This window comes from Peromyscus eremicus, chromosome 1, assembly GCF_949786415.1.
Source record: "Peromyscus eremicus chromosome 1, PerEre_H2_v1, whole genome shotgun sequence".
Lineage (NCBI taxonomy): Eukaryota > Metazoa > Chordata > Mammalia > Rodentia > Cricetidae > Peromyscus > Peromyscus eremicus.
This window is the reverse complement of record NC_081416.1, coordinates 32,459,001-32,484,441: the sequence shown is the minus strand read 5'-3', so window position 1 is coordinate 32,484,441 and position 25,441 is coordinate 32,459,001. Positions and strand designations below refer to the sequence as shown.

Genomic DNA, 25,441 nt, shown 5'->3' with positions numbered 1-25,441 from the left:
AATCCAGATTTAAGATTGTGTGTGAATCAGAAGTCATTTTAAAATATAAGTAGAATGTAAAAAATGATGTTTTAATCTCACACCACTGAGTTTAAAACACTGTTATATACAAAAAGTTAATTTGTGCTTGGAAAACATATAAGAATATCTTAATAATCCTAGTAATAAAATTTTGCAATTAATGTTACAATAGTATACCTAATAAGCTTTCTAAAAACCATGCTCAGAATAGCTTAAGAAACTCATACTCCACCTAAGAAAAAATTATAACTAAAAAAATACATTATCTTTTAATGGAGGCACAAATGCCTCCCTCATCCTTTATAATCAGAACTGGCAATTCAATTTTCCTTTTCTTCATTCTATGCCTTATCTGTATTCCCATCCTTCATCTGTTTTCCTGTGTCTGTTTTCATCCCTTAGCCCACTGGGCTACTCAAAGATTTCAACAATTCTTTTCTGGATCTAACCTTTTCATGGTTTAAAATTCTCCCAATACATTCATTACCTCCTCAGTTTTGCCAGTTTAGGAATGTTATTAACTTACTGTTAAAGTAAAAAATTCAAGGACATTGTATGATATTAAATAGTGGATCTGGGAAGTGCTTGGGATGTCAAGCCACAGAAATGGAGTTTACCTTGAATGTTATTTACTACATGTGCATGTCTTAAGCTGATATTTAATCTACAGAAGTTCTTGAACTGCTGTAAGTAAAAAATTTGATCTTTAACAATTGATTTTCATATTGTTCTCCTTGCTTATGAGGAATGTTTTTGTCATGATGGTAATTCTTTTACCTAATCACAAAATATAGTAACTCTTGAACATTCAATAATTTTCTCTTTACCTTAGTGTTACATGAATATTAGTTCTGGGGAGAAAAAGTAGAAGGAACTGAAAAATAAAAAATAACAATTAGATGCCAAGTTGTGCTACTTTCTGTACACCTCTCTTGATAATTTTTTTTTTCTGCCAGTGTAACAGAAAAGTTACATGGCATTCTTATTTGTGTTTAATTTTCTCTTCAAAGTCATCTTCTAGCTCTATTTAAACTCTACCAGCTTGTTTTCATGGCTACTTAATGGCACCCGAATTATCTTTTAAGTATCTTCGAATCTCACCATTTATTAGCTGTGTAACACTGGACAAGTAAATAGATGTTCTTGTTCCTCATTTTAAAGAATATCTATAAAATCTTGGGGCTGGAGAGATGATTCAGCAGTTAAGAGTACTTGCTATTCTTGTAGAGGACCAGGGTTCAGTTCCCAGTAACCACATATTAGCTCACAACCATCTCTAACTCCAGTTCCAGATCCAATACCTCTTCTGGCCTCATCCAGCACAGGCACCCAAGTGATGTGCATATATAAATGAAGACAAAACACTTACATACATAAAATAAAATCAAAATAAGTCTTCAAAAACATCTAATAAATAAATAAATGAAAAATGAGACTAACAGTAGTTATCTATTTTTACAATTTTTATGATTAAATGAAATAACATGTACAAAGGCTAACATTTAGTGTTACATGAATATTAATTCTCCTGAGGAAAAAAAATAGAAGGGACTGAAAAAAAATGATATAGGGTTGAGGATGTAACTTAGTGGTTGAACACATGCCTGGCATGCATAAAGACCTGGATTGCAATCCTAGCATTGCAAAATAATAAAAATAAAAATAAACTGACAAGACGTACAGTAAGTTATTTTATTCTCACATAATCTTGCAATCTCTAGTTGGTACTCTAAAAATATTTTCCATGAAGACACATCTAGTTAGGTTCCAGATGCTATCAATACAGAATTCTACAAACTTTTCACAAATATGGCCTTAGAAGTAACCAAATAGTATGAATTATATTATTTCTGTTATTTTCTATAAACTGCTTTTTATATATCTGACACATCTCATATAAAGCTCATTCATTTGCTCTTGGGATCTTGATTCAATTATTTAAGCTGGCATCATATGCCTAGAAAGTGGTCTCTCCCAAACGGCATACTCTTGAATAGAGTCTAACATCTCAACTTTTACTTCAAAGATTTTTATTCTGCTATTTTTTAACAACTTGATTAATTATAAATATGCTTTATTCATGATACTAATCTTTTTTTTACCTACTTATTACCTATTATTATTGAAGCCTAACTATTCTTCAAAGTCCTTCATTCTTTGGGAAATCTTCCCATGGCATATACCGAGTTTTCCTATTTGCTTCCTCTTTTTGATTGTATGGTCTTGATTATTAAATTGAGAAGGCTATTTGTCAGGGGTTTTTTTTAGGTTTATATATTCGTATAAGTGTTTGTCTGCATGTATGTATGTGCACTACATTCAAGTGTCATATCCTCTGACGCAGAGCTGCAGATGGCTATGAGCCCGCTTGTGAGGGCTGGGAACTGAACTCAGGGCTTCTGCAAGGGCAGCCAATGTTCTTAATAGCTGAGCCACCTCCACAGACTTGTATTTATCAGTGAACTTAATTTTCTCTTTCTTTTTTAATTAACCAGGCATGCCTTTAATCCCAGTACTTGGCAGGCAGAGGTAAGTGGATTCCTTCGAGTTCAAGGCTTGCCTGGTCTATATAGAGTTGCAGGCTAGCCAGAGATACACAGTTGGGACTCTGTCTCAAAAGCAAAAAAAAAAAAAAAAAAAAAATTATACACACATATACTTTTTTTAAAGAGAGAGAGAGAGAGAGAGAGAGAGAAAGAGAGAGAGAGAGAGAGAGAGAGAGAGAGAGAGAGAGAGAGAGGAGTGAGTGTGTGAGTGTGTGTGTGTGTGTGTGTGTGTGTGTGTGTGTGTGTTCAGGTCAAAGGACAACTTGGAGGAGTTGGTTCTTTCTTTCTACCCTATGGTTCTCACGAATGACCTCAGATCATCAGGCTTGGGAGCAAGAGCCTTTCTTTACTCAACTGGGCCATTTTGCTGACCACAGTTTCTTAATCTATTAGAAAAAAGACTGCTTGCTTTATCTATTTAGATCAGTTTCTAAGTATCAGAAAATGATCTGGTTGAAAATAATGACTACTGAGAGTAGAAAACTCCTTTACACTAAAACTAGCTTAAAATGGATAACTTTAAGATATGTCTTTTATTACTGCAAATGCATCTTTATATTTTAAATTAATTTGAGCTATTTGCTTCACACAATCTATAACAATACTAAAATAACCAAAACATCCACTAAGGAAAGTGGTTCAATAAACTACATACTTTTTTTTTTTGGTTTTTCGAGACAGGGTTTCTCTGTGTAGCTTTGCGCCTTTCCTGGAACTCGCTTTGTAGACCAGTCTGGCCTTGAACTCACAGAGATCTGCCTGCCTCTGCCTCCCGAGTGCTGGGATTAAAGGCATGCACCACCACCGTCCAGCTCAATAAACTACAAAATACAGAATCCTATACAGCCATTTAAAATGATGCAGCAAACATCTATTTATTACACACAGTTGTTCATGTATTCTGTAAGGTGAGAATAATACAAAGTATAAAAAAGTATGCATAGTTTGATTCTATTAAAACGTATGTCTTAAAATTATATTAAAGATACATAATAAAGCTGGTGGTGGTAGTGGTGTACGCCTTTAATCCCAGCGCTCAGGAGGCAGAGGCAGGAAAACCTGTCAAACCTATGACCATGGAGCTCACTTCCTACAAAGTATAAAAAGGAAGCACTGAACTCAAACATGATGGAAACTCAACTAGATAAGGCCATGCTGCCTCAACACATAATAAAAACGTACAAAACAAGTGGCCTGAAATGATGTAAAACAAATGGCTTATGTTTACAACATCTGATGCAATACCATTATATCTAAGGTTTGTAAGACTTGAAAGCAAGAGAATGAAGACATTCACACGGTTTTTGTAAATTTTCATTCTAAAGGCTTATTTCTCAAAGTTACTTTAAAAAGTTAGGTCAATATGGACCACTTTCAAAGTTTTAGTTAAACAAGCTAGGCCTGGTTTTAGTAGTAAACATTACACTACTATTTTAACCCCCCCCCCCCCCCCCCCGTGTATGTGTGTGTGTGTGTGTGTGTGTGTGTGTGTGTGTGTGTGCATATGTATGATCATTAGAACTCAGGTCATCAGGTTTGGTGGCAAGAGCTTTTACATGCTCAATCATCTCTCTGGCCCTATACTTTATCAATGATTCATTACACACATGTTTTAGAACATACTGTGTTCTATTTAACGATTTAAGTAACTAAAAACTCACTCCCTCATTTGGCCAATTTAATTAACTATGCTGCTGTGGGAAGGAATAAAAATGAAATGCACAATGATGTTTGGAACCACAAGTCATTTTGGTAAGCATTTCTTATTTTTTTTCTTCCATCAAGCAATTTTTTAATAAAGGTTAATAAAACTGACCATATGTTTTCATCTCACCTATCCTGTGGTAAATCAGAAATAAACCAATTAAGACAGACAACAGAAAAAGCAAAAGCAACAGAATCCTACCAAAAAAAAAAAAAAAAAAAAAAAGAACTTCTGTTGTTCAAATAGGCTGATGGCAAATATATAGGGCATTTAAATTGGGCAAAAGACATACTTAGAAATGCCCCCTCTTTTTTTCAAGACAGGGCTTCTCTGTGTAACAGTACTGACTATCTTAGAACTTGCTTTGTAGACCAAGCCTGCCAAGAAATCACAGAGATCTGCCTGCCTTCTTAGTGCTGGGATTAAAGGTGTGCACCACCACCACCTGGCTTACAAATCTTTTTATAAGTAATATACTTTATACTTGGTGTTTTATTAGTTGACATAATTCCCAGGTTCAGTTTTTTTCTAGATATGAAAATATATACTGAAAACAAAGTGCTAAAAAATATGTAATATGGGGAATAAGTTCAGACACAGTAAATAATATGATTACTCTAGACAAAGAAATGAACTTATATACTTGTGTGTCCTTAGCTTGGAAGAAAAAAAAAAATCACTTAATGTAAGTGATGAGACACATCATTTACAGGGAAAAATATAAAAATACAATATTCAAGTATGTCAAATTGAGATTCATTCAAATGTATTATACTAGTTATTTTTGTTAGTATATAACCATGTTTCCTGCCCTGCGTTTTTAATCCTGTGAAATAAAACTTGACCCCCACATACACATAAGTAAGTACACAGATGCATTTCATTCTATCAACCAGATTCCATAATGCATAATTGAAAGAAAAATGTAACTACACTTAAATATAAGAAGTCCTGCCCATTGGGTCAGCTTACCAGATTTGTGCTTCTTGTGTTTTCCTTTCTTTTTAATGATCAATAACTTATTTTGGATCTCAGGTTTGTAAGACTTGAAGGCAAGAGAATGAAGACCTTCACGCTTTCTTTGTAAATTTTCATTCAAAACATCTTTCAATTTCTTTTTTTCTTTTTCTTCTTTTTCGCCCTCATTTTAGTTAGTTTGAGTTTTTTGTGGCTCTGTAGCGAGTGCTCTAACAATATATCTCTTACAACTCTGTGGCAGTTAATATCCTGATGATCAATGTGACTTCCATTTATATGAATCTGGCAAGATTTCAGAGCATTTTCTTTTAACGGACTGGGTTCTGTCTTTATTCTGGAAGCTTCACCATATTTTTCCTGATTTTCTATAAATCTTATTTCACCTGGACTGAGTGGCTCTCCAAAGGCAGTAACTTCTCCTGGACTTCTGGGCTTCTCCAAATTTTCTTTACAACAATCAGTTTTCTCAATTCCATAGGGACTGTGGACTTTAATGTCACAGTTGGATTTTACTTCCATTTCAACAGAGATGTCATGATTATCAAAGTTCATTTTAGCAGGACAACAGGCTGGATCAAACTCCATTTCCTGCTCTTTCTTGAAGGCTGAGGGCAGACTTTCTCTATTACATCTGTGTTCTCCATTACTTGTACTAACATGGTCACACTTGAATTTCTCCAGTTTAATTCGAGGTACTCTTTTTACTTTAATGGGTGGAACTGGAAATTCTGGGGCCTGGAAGGGCCTTTGTTTATAAATCCGTACATCTGCACCACAGAACTGTGGAAAGTGCACATAAGCATTCTCCAGATAGTCGTAGCCAAGGATGACTTCCCTACACTCATGAATGGGCTGCCCAAGCACAGCATCCTGAACTTCCTTCTGTGTCTCATACACAAAGTCACAGAGTCCTTTAAGTAACCACACTTTCTGGTAGAAAGGTAGCTCGTGAAAAGGTTTTTCTTCCAAGGGATTAACTTCTCCAAGAACCTTAAAAAACTGAGGACATAAGCCAAGTTTCTCAGCACAGTTATCAGGATGTTCGGTCTGTCCCACAGCAGTATACCACTGCTGTACCTTCTGTCTCAGCACCGCTTCCCAAGTCCGGTAAGGCAAAGTGGGTCTTCGATGTAAGGTAGGTCTGCGATGGGGAGGGCTGAGTAAAGAAGTCATTATTTTAGACAGAAAGGCATTACACTGGGGCATCAGAAGACAGCGTTCCAGTTCATAAAAGACAATTTCTGGCAAGTTTAGAATCTGTTGGGCTAAACAAAGGAAATGCCCAATGGCTGGAATTTCCCACATGTTCTCCATACAGGCTGGAGCTGCTTGAGCAAGGAGTTTTCTTTCCCACTCTTCTACTTCCTTTTGACAAGCTTCTTCCGCTTCTTTTTTTTCTTGCTCCCGAAGCCTAAACAAAATTTAAATTATACTACTATTACTTAAAGACAGCAGCATAAAACACTGAAATTTAAAGTTATATTTATCTTCAGTAATTAAGACAACTGACTTATGTTTTCCACATGAGTCCTAAGTGCCCCATTAAAAGTCGCTGTTCCTCAATCTTCATAAGGAAATACATATTCCCCTGTATCCTCAGTTTTATGGATGGAGACCTATCACTAACACCATCTCCGGGGTGAAACACTTGAACTTATATATCTAACTTTACCTAATAAGACAGTGAATTTTGACTGTAGTCATTTCTATACTATGACTTCATTTAAAAGCTATACAATGTTTATATTTTTACCCACATTATTTCATTTCTATAAAATTATAGCAGTGGGGCTGGGGATGTAGATAGTTTGTAGATTGTCTGTCTAGCATATAAGAAGCTCTAGGTTTGATCCCCAGCACTGCATAAAAACAGGGTGCTCAAGGCCATTCTTAGCTACATTGTGAGTATGAAATCAGCCTGGAATATGAGAAACAGTGACTCAAAAAGAGAGAAAAGATTATAATAAAGAGTAAATAATAATAATTTAAGCAAAAAGTTATGTGCTTGTCAGGTTACATGGAGCTCTATTAGACAGAAAAAAAAATAACTATAAAAAAAACTGTAGGGGATAGAGAGATGGCTCCACTGATAAAATACCTGCTGCAGAAGCATGAGGTTGTTGAGTTCTGATCCCAGGCCCCATGCAAAAGTTGGGCGCAGTGGTGTGCAGCTGTGAGCCCACTATTTGTGTGTGTGTGTGTGTGTGTGTGTGTGTGCAAAGTGGTAAAGACAGATGGATTCCAAAGCTCACTGACTAAACAGTCCTACCAAGTAGTGAGCTATAGGTTCAGGAAGAGACCTTGTCTGAAAAAAATAAGGTGGAGAGTGATAGAGGAAGACATCTGATGCTGAGCTCAGGTCTCTACACAGACAGGCACTTGCATATACATGAACACACACCTCAGACACATGTACACATACCATAAACACAGAAAAAAATTATATTACTAGCCAGTATATGAAATGAACCAAGATACCCATCATAGATAAATGGATAAGGAAAATGTGGTAACGTACACACAATGGCATACTACTCAGCCATTAAAGGAATTAATTTTTGTTATTAGCAATATGAACAGAACTGGAAATCATGATGCAAGAAAAATAAACCAGATACAGAAAAACAAAGGTTACAAGTTTTCACTCATTTATAGAAACTATAAAATCAATCTAATGGAAGAACCAAGTGCATTTGGACATCCAAACAGTGTTAAATATCATTAACGAGATTCAGCTGTTGAGGGCTAGCAAGATGGCTCAGCGGGAAAGCCACTTGTTGCCAAGCCTGATGATCTGAATTTGACCTCCAGGATGGAAACAAAGAATCAGCTCCCACAAGTTGCCCTCTGACTTCCAAATACATGTTATATGCAGGTAAGGAGCAAACACAAACATATTAAAAAAGTTTTAATTTCATGACAAAACAGAACAAACAAGAAGATACCCCCTCTAATATGTTTATAATTTTGAAGAATTTTATTTTTACTAATGGGAGTGGCAGGAGTACCATGCTGGAAGAATCTGGCTTCTTCCTTTTATAAAAATACCAATCTGAGAGGTTTCAACTTGGTTATAAAAAAAAAAAAAACAGAAAAGAACATATTCCTAGAATGATAGATACAGCTGTGCCTTAGCAGTTTAGGCCCAAAAGGGATGGCAGAATCCATAAACTTTCAGTCTTACATGTTGTCAGAAAACCTTTCAACAATAGTCAGAAACCTAGAACCAAAGCACCCACGATTCAGTGTCTAGTTATTCCCCATGTCCTGCAACATAAATGTTTAAGTATTGTCCTGAAGAAACAACACACTACGAAAAATAAGGCTATAGAGTATGCTAAACCTTTGACCAAAAGAATGAAGGAAGCTAAATTAAAAAGTCAGTAACAGATTGTCAAATGGCATACACTATCTATAACTAGCACTAAGGATATTTTAAAAAGCCACATGTAAACCCATTTTATAAGCATTTAACTAGTTACCCTCCACAGGGAATTTTGGTTCTCCGCAAAGCCATACACTGCCAAATAAAAAGCCCACTGCCAGGCGTGTGTTACCTTCCCTCCAGTAGTTGGTCAGAGGTTTCCCAGAGACCCTCAAAGCAATACAGGCTATTGACACTGCTCTTGCTTGCCTACTAGAACTTAATGGAAAGACCCTATTGCTAAAGACACCACATATATAGGTTATAGGAGATGGTGAAATCAAGTTGGTACTAAGCAGAAAGCTTTTTCCGTGATGGCTTTCATAGTACTGGAAGGTGTGATGTGGCTGCTGGGTAAAAAGTCAACAGTCTCACCCAGCTGAGAACCCTGTGAGCTATAATAACAACCACTATGGCAAGATATCTCATAGTGGTGGTGCCAACATTACGAGGATGACCAACCACTTTCTGGTTGGATTTATTAAAGCCTGCTCCACAGGAGAAAATGAATGCCTGGTGTGGTGGTGTGAAAGAAAATGGCCCCCATAGGGAGGGACACTATTAGGAGGTGTGGCCTTGTTGGAGAAAGTGTGTCACTGTGGGGGTGGGCTTTGAGGTCTCCTTTACTCAAGCTACACTGTTGATACACAGTTGCTTCTGCTTCCTGCAGATCAAGATATAGAACTCTCAGCTCCTCCTCCAGTACTATATCTGCCTGCATGATGCCATGTCCTGTCATGATGATAATGGACTAAGCCTCTGAAACTTTAAGCCATCCCAATTAAATGTTTTCCTTTGTAAGAGTTGTTGTGATCATGTCTCTTCAGAGCAATAAAAACCCTAACTACCACACCTGGTACTGCCAATTTGGCCAAGGACCCATGGATGGGGAGCTCACAGACCCCAGGAATAAGCCTACAATTATTCTACTAAATGGCTAGAGTATCAAACTGCCTTCTAAATCTCTTTCTCTGCACACAGATTAGCTCAGCTATCAGATCTCACTAGAGACGTACAGTGGATGATGGCAAACACAGGAACTCCTAACTAGTCACAATGCAGAGAATATGTGTCAATGGAATGCTCAGCCATAGTAAGGACAATTATATCACACCCACACCCCAATATTCAGAGACCATTGTGGAAGAGGGGTGGGAAAGAGGGGTTGTAAGAGCCAGGGGTCAGGAGGACCGGAGCAGAACAGTGTCTTCTGGACATGATCAGAATGCTGCACTCAGAAACTCAAGCAGCTGTGGCTGCTGGCCTAAGACCCACACAAGATTAAGCCAGTCAACACGCTGGAATGTAGGGGAAAGGATCACAAGTCCCAGGCATAAGTGATGAACTACGGCAGGTGCTGCCTCCTCGGGAGGAGAGTCAGTTGTCTTAAGAGTGTGGCCTCTCCTAGGCTGGCCGTGCTCCGCTGGGCAGCACAAACTGGACTCAGTAGGTTATTGAAGAGAGAAAGAGGACATGAACATGAGAGAGAAGTAACAGGTAAATTTGGGAGGAGTGAGAGGGAACAGTGGGGGTAAACATAATCAAACTACATTGCATGAAATTTTCAAAGAATTAATATATTTAAAAAAAAATCAATCAAAACGATCCAGAAATGATAATGGTGTTAGAATTAGCAAACACTGTGAGAGTTATTGAAACTGTATTTTGCATGGTCAAGAAGTTCACTTAAACTAGGTGTGTGAGGCACAAGCCTGTAATCCCAGCACTTGGGGGCAAAGGCAGGTGAACTGCTTCAAGATCAAATTCAGTCTAGATTAGCCAAGGCTAGCCAAACAACAAAACAACAAATTTCACTTAACTTGGAATGTATTTAAACAAAACCAAACCAATGCTGGGCGGTGGTGGTGCACACCTTAATGCCAGCACTGGAGAAGCAGAGGCAGGATGATCTCTGAGTTTAAGGCCAGCCTGGTCTACAGAGTGAGTTTCAGGACAGCTAGGGCTACACAGACAAACCCTGTCTTGAACCTCCACCCCCTGCAAAAGAAACCAAATTGAACTCCCCCCGTCAAGCCCAAGACAGGGTTTTTCTCTGTGTAGTTTTGGTGCCTGTCCTGGATCTCGCTCTGTAGACTAGACTGGCCTCGAACTCACAGAGATTTGCCTGGCTCTGCCTCCCGAGTGCTGGGATTAAAGGTGTGTGCCAAGACCGCCTGGCTCAAATTGAACTTTTATAGGAAAATTAAAATGCTTGAGATTTAAAAAAAATACACTAAATGGGATTAATGGCAATTAGAGGCAACAGGGAAAAAAGACAAGTGAATATAAAATGCATGAAGAAAAATACTTTCACAGAATATATTTAATTAAGAAAAATAATCATAGAAAAAAATTATAAAATAACAAGAATGATTAGGAATAAACTGTAAACTATATGGGTAAATACATTAATAAAAAGTAATGTTTAGTTTGGTGATAAAATGATATGGCTGAATTATTAATAAAAACCAATATAGACTATGTGTTATGGTACATGACTATAATCATGGCACAAGGGAAGCAGAGGCAGGCGGATCTCTGTGAGTTCGAGGCCAGCCTGGTCTACAGAGTAAGCTTCAGGAAAACCAGGACGATACAGAGAAGCCCTGTCTTGAAAAACAAACCAACAAAAAAATCTTTTTGTTTTTCAAGACAGGGTATTTCTGTGTAGCTTTGCAACCTGTCCTGGAACTCACTCTGTAGACCAGGCTGGCCGTGAACTCACAGAGATCCACCTGCCTCTGCCTCCTGAGTGCTGGGATTAAAGGTGTGCACCACCACTGCCCGGCTCCAAAAAATCCTAAATCAAAAATTTAAAAACCAAAGATGAGTCAGGTCATTTGAAGATCCTATTTATTTAATTTGAATTATAGATTCTATTTATTTTACCAATAAATGGAATCTCTATAGACTTATAAACTAAGATAAACGGAATTTCCTCTTTAAAATTCTATTGTTAACTATACAAAAGGTTTTGAGTCATTTCCCATAAAATCTAAGTAAGAACTTAAATGTTTGCTGTAAGCGTCTGTATCTGTTAGAATATCAAACATCAAAAAAGGCAGCTTACTTAGTATGTCTGTCACTGGTTTTGATCAACTTTTTCATTATAACCTTTGACTGTAAAATTACTTAGCAGTTAGAAAAATCTTGATATTTATGATAGATTTCTATTTTTAAAATCAATCAGGGGACATGGCTCAATAGGTAAAGTTGTCCTCTGACTTACACATATATACTGAGAAATGCACGCCCTCTCCCACACACATATCACATACACATTTTAAAAAATTAAAATTCAAGGCTGGAGAGATGGCTCAGCAAATAAGAGTATTTGCTGATCTTGCAGGTAACACAGGTTCAGTTCCTAGTACCCAGGGGCAATTTACAACTGTCTGTAACTCTAGTTCCAAGGGACCAGTCACTCTCTTCTGGCCTCCAAAGGAACCAGACACATGTATGGTGTACATACATATATGCACGCAAAATATTCATAAACTTAAAAATAAATGAGCTGAGTGGTGGTGGTGCACGCCTTTAATCCCAGCACTCGGGAGGCAGAGGCAGGCAAATCTCTGTGAGTTCAAGGCCAGCCTGGTCTACAAAGTGAGTTCCAGGAAAGGCGCAAAACTACACAGAGAAACCCTGTCTCAAAAAACTAAAAAAAAAAAAAAAAAAAAAAAAAAATTAAATTAAAAAAATGCAAAACATAATTAAAAAAAATCAAAATGTGTAATACTTTGTTTTTTCTCACAGATTGAATTCACAGGCTGAGTATCTCTATCTGAAATGCTGGGGAAAAATGTTCTGGATTTCACAGTATTTTCATATGCATAAAATGAAGTATCTTGAAGATGGAATCCAAATTTAATCATTAATTTATGTTCCACATATATCATATACATATTGACTGAAGGTAGTTTTATGGCACTTTAATGAACCTGTGTACTGAATGCAACCCATATAAACTTTTTAAATTTGAGTGTAAATTTCATCAGGTGTGGAATTTTCCATTTGTGGTGTTATTAGAACTTACAAGCATCAGATTCTGGAACGTTAAAACTTTTAATTTAAATCCAGTATGCTCAACTCCTCTGAAGGAACATTAAATATAGAATAGAGGATACAATAATAAAATAATAACAATGATGATGATAATCAATAGAGAAAGAGAATAAAAAGAATCCTGGGATCTTGTAGACAATGCACAAATGACTAATACCAATGAATTACTCTTCGTTCTGATAGAGAAAAATCATGTTGCTGAAGAGATGGAAACAAAAGCAACCAGTGCTTAGGAGAATGAAAGAGGAAATTTAAGCAGATGAAAAAATAAATGACTTGTTTTTGCCTAAAGCAGTGCTAAGTAACCTTTGGTTATTAGGTTAGTAATATGGTAATTGCTGAAACTATTCACCTAATGGAGACACTAAGAACACACATAGAACAGTGGGAAGATGACTTCTTCAAATTCCACAGCAAGTCAGTGTAAGAGAGTGTGAGTGCAGAGCCTACTCGGCAGGCTAAAGTTAACATCAATTGGGTTACTTTTGGAAGGAAATTAGGCAATGATACATACATTCTGTTAGGTCAGGGCCCGAGAAGAGGCACCATGCAGGGGAAACACGCTGCCAACTCTATGTGCACTACGTGAAGTTACTTAAGGAATACTGTTTGCAATGTTACTCCTCATGAACTGTATTTTTCAGGGGAGGATGTTAGAATCTAGTCATGGACTCTGGGTTTACTAAGGAGGGGTGAAGAAGAAAACAAAATACATGGTTTCTGTGGGTTTGTTTGTTTGTTTTCTTTGCTGGACATAGGGTCTCACTTATGCAGAAGCCCAGGTTGGCCTGGAGCTCACTATATACCCCAGGCTAGCCTTGACCTTGAAGTAATCTCCCATGTCTCCTGAGTGCGGGAATGACAGGTGAATACCACCATTCCAGGCTTAAACTAGTTCTGTGGAAACAGGAATGTGAAGTCTTTCATTTGATTCTTAAAAATGTGGTGAATAGGGAACGGGATAGCCTTAGTATCTAGAGCTCTAGAGATAATGTATGTAATCTACCAGATTTAAGTTTATCTTGTATGTATGAATGTTTTGCTTGCATGTATGTAAATGCACTGCATGTGTACCTAATGCCCGCAGAAGACATTAGGTGCTAAGAATCAAACCTTGGTCCTCTACAAGAACAGCAAGTACTCTTAACCACTGGAACCATCAGGTGTATTCTGTGAGGTCAAGACCAGCATGGGCTATATAGTAAGTTACAGGCCAGTAAAAGGTGTATAGTGAGATCAGCCTCAAAGAAAAAGAGAGAGACAGAGAGGAGAGAGAGAGACAGACAGACAGACAGAGACAGAGACACAGGCAGGTTGAACCTAACCATATTTTGCTGATAAAGACAGACTTTTAAATCAGCTCTCCAAAGATTTGTTTAAAGGCACAGTAGTAAAATAAAAGAAAGCAGGGCTCAGTGGTTAAGAGCGCTGGCTGTTCTTCCAAAGCCCTTAAGATTCAATTCCCAGCAACCATATGGCGGCTCATGTCCATCTATAAGATCTTAAGCCCTCTTCTGGCCTGCAGGCGTACATGCACACAGAGCACTTCACTGCTTTCTGTTATATACATGTATATAAAACATGGTTAAAAATGTTAACTCTAGATACTAAGCCTTCTGTTTGGGGAAATAAGACTAAGGATCATAAAACCCACAATCACTCATTAAAAATCAAATAAACAAAAAACTGGCCCTTATTTCTTTTTTCTAGATGAGCTTTGTTGTTGTTGTTGTTGTTCCTTTTAGGCCTGGAGAATATTTACCTGCTACTGTATGAAATACTAACAGAAATTCTAACAAGTGTTACTTTAACCATGCATACATAATTTATAAAAAGCACTGCTACTGATGAATGGCTTTACAAAAAAAAATTACATTTGAAAGTACCCTCACTCGTTTTATAAACTTTTAGTGAATGCTTATTATAAATGAAGGAAGAAGGCCGGGTGGTGGTGGCGCACGCCTTTAATCCCAGCACTCGGGAGGCAGAGCCAGGTGGATCTCTGTGAGTTCGAGGCCAGCCTGGGCTACCAAGTGAGTTCCAGGAAAGGTGCAAAGCTACACGGAGAAACCCTGTCTCGAAAATAAATAAATAAATAAATAAAGGAAGGAAGGAAGGAAGGAAGGAAGGAAGGAAGGAAGGAAGGAAGAAAGAAAAAAAAATATAAACCCCCCCCTTTTCTCAAGAGTTTGAAATCTAGAAAAAACATATAAGCTTCAATTAAAAATTATCCATTAAGGAAACACTACAATGTAGGCAAAACTGATGGTATGACAAAGGAAAGCTAAGGCATTTGCATTTTAAAATGAGTAATACATATTATATTATAGGAATATTAACCACTAATATCAAATTTATTAGCTAAGTTTTTAACTTATCTGCTAACAACAGAGTCTCATGGTTAAAACAAAACAGGAATTTAAATTTTAGTAGGGAACTTATAGAAGCCCTGTAGGGTCAGAGACACAAATTTAAAAGAAGCCACAAATTAACCTAACTATATCTATACACTTCTCCAGGAGAATTAAGACTTCTAGTGGTATTTCACACTTCTGAAACTAAGAACCTAGAATAATCAGAAACTCCTACTGCCACTTTTGCCAAGATATAAAGTCTCCTATCTCAGACTGCTGCTTGAGTTGTCTATACAGTTTCATGTAAGAAATATAGACCTGATCACATGCCCTCACCTTAGATATGAGTGGGTGTGAGAATTTAAAATTTTTGGCATTTGTCAGGAACATCAAGATTTGTGTGGGAAAATAGCAAAAGTCTGGAAACCTATAAAAAATGCAGGTGACTATACTTACACTGCTATTTTTTTTTTATTTTAAAGGAAGATGATTTTTAATTATTCTTCAACAACTAGATAATCCAGAAGAAATAGACAATTTTTAACTCTACAGTCCACTGAGGCTGGTTACTGAAGAATTGTACATCTGATTATATCACTGACCTGTAAAGGGATTGAATCAATAATAAAATCATACAGTCCTCTGCTGTTCTGTCTATGTTACTATTATGAGACATAAAACAAAATAGAATTCAAATGGCTATCTCTTTAAAGAAATGTATTATTGCTCTAGACCAGCAGTTGTCAACCTGTATATCATGACCTCTTTTGGGGGTCAAAGCACTGCTATTTTTTTTGTTAGAGAATTTCAAAATAGATTATAAAGTCAGAATTTTTATTTTACAAAAATATAGAAACCACTTACTGTTTTAGTTATGGTGATTTCCAAATCAAAAGATGAGTTAGTTTATATGGGTATGTGAAACAATGACTATTAAAGGATACAGTTTTTGGTAATCTAAACATTAAATTTTATAAAAGGCAATTGTGAGAATATTTTTAATACAATTAAGGTATCAAAACTACTATCTGATAATGTCACATTCTATACTGAGTAAGATAGTGCATGCCTGAGATCTCAACACTTGTCCCATAAGATAAAGAAACTAAGACAAAGGAGCACACAAAAAATAATAAAAATCCAGAATTTATGTAAAGAGAGTCAGTATGTCCTTTTAACACATTTTATTTTCTGAAAGTCTTACATACTTTTTTGTTCAATAAATGAGGTCTACCCAGTGTATTCTTTCCTTAAACGGGATCAACTGCAATCTCACGTGCTTGCCCAGCAAGCACTTCAACCACTAAGGCTTCTCCCCAGCCCAATTCTGGTTTTAGGAGACAGGACCTGATATAGACCACGTTGACCCTCAAACTCCCTAGGTGGCCAACTCCTGATCTTCTAAGTGCTGAGATTAAAGGTATGCACCACCATACCCAGCTAATTTGTACAATAATGAGTTGTTTTTATAATTAAAAAATCACAAGTAAGTCAGGCGATGGTGGCACACCCCTTTAATCCCAGCACTTGGGAGGCAGAGGCAGGTAGATCTCTCTCTCTGTGAGTTCAAGGCCAGCCTGGTCTACAGAGTTAGTTCTAGGGCAGCCAAGGCTACACAAAGAAACCCAGTCTCAAAAAAAAAAAAAAAAATGTAGTAACATTTTACTTTAGATGAAGCGTAATCTGATAGAATTAATAAACAGACAAAAGGTCACGACACTATATAACTACAAATTTCTACATAATTACAAGTTAAAATGATTTATAATACAAAATATTGCTGAGAGAAATTAAAGAAAACAATTACGCAGAAGTTAACCAGTAATAGCCATGCAATATTAATCAAAATCCCCTCAGACTTATATTTTTTGTAAAGAAATTTACAGTATTCTAAAATTACATGGAAAAGAAAAGGTCATAGTACAGACAAATTTGAAAATAATAAAGTTGGAAGACTCACTTAAATTTCAAAGCTTACTATATAAAGCCTTATTTATATAAACTCAAATAGTACTCTACAACAGTATCAAATAAAGTAGTCATCAAATTAAGGCAGTCGTAGCATAAATGTATCTATACATAAGTGAGTTCAGAGTGACTCATAAATACATGTTCAATTAACTTCAATAAAGAGAATTCAGTACAAAAAGGATAGGTTGTTTTTTGTTTTTCACAGTAAGTGATACTGGCATAACTGGCTACCAGTAATGGAAAGACTAGTTTTATCTTTTTCTCACATTACACACAAAAGTTAATTTCAATTAGGTACTGAATACAATCATAAAAACGGAAACAAAGAAATACTGGGGGAAAAAATTTCATAACCCCAGTTATGTTACAATTTCCTATACAAGTCACAAAAAGCTCATTTTTTTTAAAAAAAAAATCAATCAACTGAATGTCAAAGGTAAGAATTTCTTCTTGAAAAACACTGAAAACAGAACACAGTTTTTTTGTTTTTGTTTTTCAAGACTCAATTTCTGTTTAATAGTTTTGGCTGTCTTGGAACTCGTTCTGTAGACCAGGCTGACCTCAAACTCACAGAGATTCAACTCCCTCTGCCTCCTGAGAACTGGGATTAAATGTATGTGCCAAAACTGCCTGGCAGGACACATTTTTGAGGTAGCATCTGCAAGTCATATTTACCTGGCAAAGGACTTGTATCTTGAATACATAAAGAATTATTGCAATTAAATAAGAAAACATATAAGAGTTGGGTGCAGTGGTACATGGGCCATTGAATGGACAATGTTCTGCCATGGCTTATTCTCCTATGTTTATTTGTGGCAAAGGTAATATAAATACATGTACGGCTGAAAAAAAAGATGATTTGGGACTGACTAGCTTCCTACTATACATTCTCACTTGGATGCTTAAACATTTATCACCATCTCAATCCCTTCATTTTTAGAGAAGTTCATTGTTCCTTCCCTTTCAGCTCAAATTTTCAAACTTACAGTTTCATTTCAGCTGTTTTAAAAATCACAGGGTAAGCCGGGCGGTGGTGGCGCACGCCTTTAGTCCCAGCACTCGGGAGGCAGAGGCAGGCGGATCTCTGTGAGTTCGAGGCCAGCCTGGTCTACAGAGTGAGATCCAGGAAAGGCGCAAAGCTACACAGAGAAACCCTGTCTCGAAAAAACAAAACAAAACAAACAACAAAAAAAAAAAACGAAAAAAAAAATCACAGGGTAGTGAACTGCTTCGGAGGACAGGCCCAAGAGCCACCCAAAAACTGTGTGACTTTAGGCAAACCGCTTTCTCTGGACTCATGATACAGTCTGACTACACACGTTGAGAGCTATGCCTGTCTCAGGAAATAAATACTACACTCAGAAGCTTTCTTCCTTGTCACAACAGTGCCATGCCTACTGTGTGTGGCTACATGTGCCTCAGCTCCTGAGTATGGGAATTAAAGGCAAGTGCCACCACACCCAGCTGTGCTCCATTTTTCATTCTTCCCTTCCTCTACTTCTATCAAGGAAGGCTTTAAGTTCTGATGCCTCTTCCCAGAACAATTTCTATTTCTGCTAACTAGTAATAGACGTGTTTTCTTCCATCAGCCTTTCAATTTTTTGGTTCCTCCCATTCTAATCAATTATGTACTATTATCAGGTTAATTTTAATTCTTTCCCAAAATTCCCATTTCCTATAGCAGAAAAATTCTGCAGGGGAAAATGTGTTTCATAGTTATTTCCCAAATTAATCACTGCTATAAAAAGTATGATTGCTTAAGTATCTCGGCTGAGTTTTAGCCGTACAATTATCAAGCAAGTTACATTTATTAATATAAGAACAACAAAATGTTTTAAGTTGCCTTCAACTAGTATTAGCAAATCCTAATTATATCAGCAAACATTCCTTGCATAGTCTGAGATTTGATCTGGTGTAAAATCACTAGTAAATTACAGAAACTCGAGTTTCACTTACCTCTTGGGGCTCTACTTGCCTTCTGTTACACATAAAATGTTTATAAGGCCATCACTCTATGTTCGTGGGCACACAAATGTACCACTAATTGAGTACAAGACTTTTTTTGAAGAGTCTAAAACAAGCAGTTATCCAAGGAGTTAATAATACTACTGCAGGAAATGGCAGAGGTGTATTTATGTCATTCTTTTTTTTAATCTAAACTTAATTTTTTATTTTATGTGTATGGGTGTTTTGAACCCATGTATGTACACCACATACATGCCTGGTACCCTCTGAGGCCAGAAGAGGGCATTGGATTCCCTGGAACTAGAGTTAAACAGTTGTGAGCTAAGATGGGAATCGAACTTGGATCTTCTGTGGATGCAGCAAGTGCTTCTAGCCCCTATTGTCATTCTTAACATCATTATTTCTGGAGTTGATAATAGTTTAATGGTGTGTGATTCTATTCTAAAAACACAAGTGTATATAAAAATTGCTATAATTTGAAGTTCCCTTGGGAATATTTCTAGAAAACTTGAAAATCTTTCATAAAAATTATTTTTGTATACTGTCAAAATAATTTGTTTTAAAATTTAAAACTACACTTTAAAACAAATTTCACTATGATTCATTAACAATTCATATTTTGTTGACAGTGCATTACTATTAAACCTACTAAATACGGATTACTACTAAAACGGGACCAAAAATGTGGTACTGGCATATAAATACAGCTATTCTCTAAAAAGTAATTCTTGGAAATCTGAACATTTAACATTTTAACATTTACCTTTTTTCTTCTTTTGCTCTCAGCTGTTCTTCCTGTCTCAAAACTTGAACCATTATAGACTCAAAAACTCCACTTGTCAAACCTGCCAAACTTCGAGGTGTTGACCGGCGCCTTGTTGAAGTACATGCAGTTCCCTTCTCCTCCTCCAATCCATAATAGCCTCTAGATGTAACTGCTATCGTTGTCTTTTCTCTCAAGTGCCTTGGAGAAGAATAAGTCAGTTCACAAGGTCAAATCTTCTGGATAAGCAACACACCCTTTCACTAGTACCTTAAGTAGAAGTTCTTTTGCTGACTACTACAAAATATTTAGTTAAACCTTTCTTTGCCACATTCCAGGGTTTTATCTGTTCCACACAAAATTCTAACTTCTTTCATATAAAATTCATTGAGGGATAGTCCCTCAATTTATATAAATATAAATATATTTATATTTAAAAAAATATAAGCATGAAGCATTAAAATTACGGACTAAAACACTAATTCTATTAATAAACATTAATAGAAAGCTTTTGTTTGCATTAGGTATCATACTGTTTCATTGATGTATGAGAAAATATTCAATGATATAAAAACATTTTGGGGGAAAAAGATTTTGATATATAAATAGTTTGGGGAAATTATAACTAAGGACAGCATTATAATATATAGCAATTATATTACATGGGCCCAGAGAGTGAGGAATTATAAGGCCCAAGGAAAACAGCTGCCTAGCAATAACAAACCCTGAAGAGATGAAGTAGAGGCTTGTTTAAATGTGTTTTTACTAAGTGATCTAACTATGTAACATTAATTGTTTTATCAGTACTAATGAAAGAGAATATATTATAAAAATATGAATGTACAATGTAATCTATCTTCTAACTGAACAGATTCAGATTCAGAATTTAGAACTCTAGAATTCCTCTTCAATCTCAATGCAAATGTGTCCTTCATGATATTTTTATTAACTCACTGAGATACTGGTCTAATGCTTAAAAATAGTATCCCAGCAGTTCACTTAATTGTGCACAAATCACCTTAATGAATTTGAAATAATTAAAAATATTTGTTAATAGACCTAAGGATGCAGCTCAGGGGTAGCAAACATAAGACCCAAAGATTGATCTACAGTACTGAAAAAAAAAAAGTCAGTAAAAACATATTTACACTAGAAAAGGAAGCATTACACTGACCTTGCAAAGTTGTAAAGGCTAGTCCAACTATTGATTTCTAGGTCTGTATCTATTATACAAACTAATTGTAATAAAACAAATCAGGGAAAATATCTCTTTTTCTACCTTTGTAAGATATGCCAAATCCTCTGAAAATTCATACATTATTTCTACTACTACTACTACTACTACTACTACTACTACTACTACTACTACTACATATATAGTGTTCTGCCTGCACATATGCCTGCATACCAGAAGAGGGCACCAGATCTCATTACAGATAGTTGTAAGTCACCATGTGGGTGCTGAGAACTGAACTCGGGACCTCTGGAAGAGCAGCCAGTGCTCTTGACCTCTGAGCCATCTCTCCAGGCCCCTCATACATTATTTCTACAATGGCAAACTCAAAGTCAGTTCGAAAGGCAATTACTCAAACTACTGCATACTAATTTATATGAGGATTTTCCTCCCTTGGAGCCCTTTCCACTCTTGGATGTTCTTTTCTTACCTTTCCTTAATAAATCTACATTCCCTCTGTTTAAACAAACCACACATGCAAAAAAAAAAAAAAAGAATTTATATGAATTAAATGTTGACTATGGCTATATTTCCCTGCTTCCCTAAAAACTGTCAAAAAGTTCACTGAAACATAAAACTTTACACTATGAGATACAAACTCCTTCCTTTCTTAAACTGTGTCCACATCAGTTTATGATTATAAATTAGGATAACTTAATCAATTTTATCTTCATTGGCATCTGGATCCCATGAATAGTCTACTAAATTATTGCACTACTGTTTTGTTTTCTGTTACAAGGAGATGGCACTAACTGATTTATAGCTTCTCACAGGATAAAAACATTAGTTTTCTAATAACAAAGAATTTGGGCTCATTTGGTGTGCTATTTCAGGCTGCTGTTACCATTTTTTAAAATTAGTTTTTTAATTAAAAATTTACATTTATTGTGTACTGGGGGGCGCACATGCCAGACTATGCCTGTAGAGATTGGAGGATTGCTTTCAAGTGTCAGGACATTCTTTCTACCTATAAACAAAATTTTACATTTATTTCCTTATTGTCTGTGTACATAGACAGGTTTATGTGGAGATCAGAGGACAACTTGGGGAAGTTGGTTCTTTCCTTCCACCACAGGAGTTCCAACGAACGAACTCTGGTTATTAGACTTGTAGCAAGTACCTTTACCTGCTGAGCCATCTCCAAGGCCCAGATTATATTAATTAACATACCAGAGAATATAAACCATTCATCTAAAAGACCAGGTATGTGTATACGCACTCATTGAAAAAGACATCATTATACGCTAAGTGTAAAATTAACCTACAAACACCACAAATATAAATGACATCTAGAAGTACGTGTGCTTATATATACATGAGTCCCAACTCTTAACCTAGATTACTACAAATGCTTCATGACAAGGCTTTTTCCTTTCATTCTGCTCTATTGATACAGAAACCTGTGCAGTACTTTTAAAAGCTGCTTGGAATATGTCAATACCTTGCTGTCTCCTCCAAAATCTTCCAGTCATACTTGGAGCACATGTGACATTCTTATAACCTCTAAGACCTAGTGTGATATGGTCCTTACCTCCTTAAGGCCTCCCTTTCTAAGTCTTTGTTCTCTGCATTCCAGCCATTCTCCCATCTATTCTCTAGCTAAACCAACACATCTACTTCCCTAGAATCTTTGTGCTCCATCCTTCTTCCATAAAAATACTCTTTCGTAGATATTCATGTGTAGGTCTGTCATTTCAACCATGCTTCAATTGCCACCAAATCTGAGAGGGTTTTCTCTGATTGTGATATTTAATAACAGCTCCCCTATCACTCTATGCCCTTATATTGGTTTCTTTGTCTTTTACTTATCACCACACTGTGTTAATCAGCATTTATTTAAAATTGTCTATGTGCCCCCCACACCCAGCCCCCTAAAAAAGTTCAGGGATCTGTGCCATATAGGAGGCGAAAAGACTGTAAGGGCCAGAGGTGATAGATGACTCCAAGGAAACAGGGTCTTTGAGACACAACAAGACTGAAGCAGACATAAACTCACAGAGACTGCGGCAGCACAAACAAGGCCCACACAGGCTCAATTCAGACGGGGTCCCAGCACTGAGAGGAAAATTGAACATGGGATCACACTCAACCAAGAAACTATCTGCAACTGATATCTGTTAGCACTTCAGGGTAGGCCCCATGCCCAAGAGATGTTAGCCAACACAAAACAGATTCAATAGTATTTTTTCCACAGACTTTCTGTCTCATTTTGCTTTGTTTGGGCATTTTTTGTATTACGGTCTTTTGCTTGTATAATTTAGTTTCCGTTTTTGTATGGGTTTTATGTGTGTGTGTCTGTTTCTTGATTTCCTTTATTTTTTTAAAGAGAAAGGGAGGAAAAAGGAACATAAAATTGTGTTTGTAGGGAGGTGGGAAGGATCTGGAAGAAGATAAACATGATCAAAATATATTACATGAAAAAATTTCCAATTAAAAAATAATTATTTATCCCCCAACCAGAAGGAAAGAGCCAGGAACATAAGGGGCCTGTCTCCCCTTATTGACTGTACTTTCTGATTCTGAACTATAGCATGTATACATGTGTACATGTGTGTGCGTGCATTTTTAAATATCTTTGAAAGCATAAGAGTCAAAATGTTTCACATTTTTCAGTTACAAGTAAATTTAAAACTCCAATCGATGTATTTGTCCATAGTAAGAGTCCTGATTAAACATGTTATTTGGTTTTTATTCATTAGAGAATAAAATGCCATGAAGTAAAATTAAAAAAACTCACCTCACCTCCAATCATAAGTGTCACATATCTAGGACTATATAAACACACTAAAATAAGTCTTCCCTTAAAAAACAAACAAAACTAACAAAGAAAACCCAAGCTCTTTTCTTCCTATGAGGAAAATTATTCCACTAAATCAATGTCAGTAGTTTGAAAATAATATACTGCCAACTATACACAAAACCTTGGCAATAATTATAGGTGACTCACTGAGTTTTTGTCATCATTCTATTGGTTTTTTTTCCTTTAAATCATAAAATGTCTATGCTAACACATTCTGAATTTCAGAATTCAGACACTAAATTCTACTTACAATTACTGAAACAAGTATTAACAAGAAGCAAATTGATAGTAAGTAATCAATACTTAAAACTAATATAAAATATACTTTATATTTACTTATAATCAATACAAACAGATACTGCCTCCTATTAAAAACAAGTATTTAGGAATGTTTCCATTATTATGTGAGGACTTTTTGGCTGATATTATTAAAAGCAATATGAAGGTCATTAATAGTACAACTATTTGTATGGAAGTAAAGCTCAAAAGTAGAGAACATATTTAGCATGCACAAGGCCCTGTGCTCAATACCACACACACACACACACACACACACACACACACACACACACAAAATCTGCAATTATAACCTAGAAATAAAAAATTACCTAATCTGTTTAATATTCTAAGTGAAAAGTTTCACTTTGTTAAAAGTTCATTTAAAAAAAAACATTAAAATTCAACTATAACCCTATAAGCCCCAAGGTCCTAGCAAGAAAGGACATGTAAAAGACAGTGAGTGATAACTAATGCAGGGACTATGTACAAATGTGCACGCAAGGCTAAGAGAAGCTAGGAAGAAACGAAGTGTTCCTGGATCAGCCATAACAAGGAGTTACTCCCACTCTAAGCCTAAAAGAGGAAGAGAAGGGACCGGGGACTAGTTATTAGACCAAGAGAGCTATAACTATAGAAGAGAACCATACAATGACTGAGCACAGTTACTGACAACCTGCAGGCCAGGAAAGAGGAAGATGTTAAAGGAAATACTCCTACCTCTCGGTCCTCCTGTCAGTGCCTTCCATTGGCTGAACCCAATCAGAAGTCAGGGGACAAGGCAGACCAGTTGATGCAGTCCTTAGAAATCAGCCTCCTGGGGCACAGAGCAGAGTATACAAGGGTGGAAAACGCATTTGGAGAAGCATATGATGACTAACAGCACAGCACAACCTGAGCATTAGTTTTCAAGAACAACTGAATGAAATTAGAAAAGACAGATTTACTAGGGACTTCAACAAAAACTTAGGCACATTTGATAGATAGCAACGTAGGCATTGCAGCTGGAGGTGTACTCTAAATGTGAGTACCTTTATGAGCACTGAGCTGCACCAATCATTAAAACCCAGTATCCAAATAAGCCTAGCATAAAAGAAGTTTTTCAAATATCTCAAACAGCCAAGTATTAAACCAAACCTTGACAAACAAATCACAATGCCCTCATAAAAATAATTTTTGTGTTATTAATGCTTAGAGAAATTCTTACATGCAACTTATAAATAAGTATAAACATACTATAGAATACAGACTCATTTTTTTCCTCCTCCAAAGATCAGCTTATAGAAGTTTAGAGACCTGACAATGTCTTGGTGAAACCAATCATTTTGTACAGAATATA

The 25,441-nt window shown here is 36.3% G+C and overlaps 1 protein-coding gene across 1 annotated transcript in view; it reads right to left on the bottom strand.

Moving 5' to 3' along the window:
- The window catches only part of Kiaa2026 (KIAA2026 ortholog), a 79,146-nt gene that overhangs the window by 34,476 nt on the left and 19,229 nt on the right, over positions 1-25,441 (bottom strand). The window contains 3 exon segments of the mRNA XM_059259136.1: positions 5,245-5,394; positions 5,397-6,661; positions 19,793-19,993. Coding sequence (XP_059115119.1) covers positions 5,245-5,394; positions 5,397-6,661; positions 19,793-19,993 — 1,616 coding nt within the window.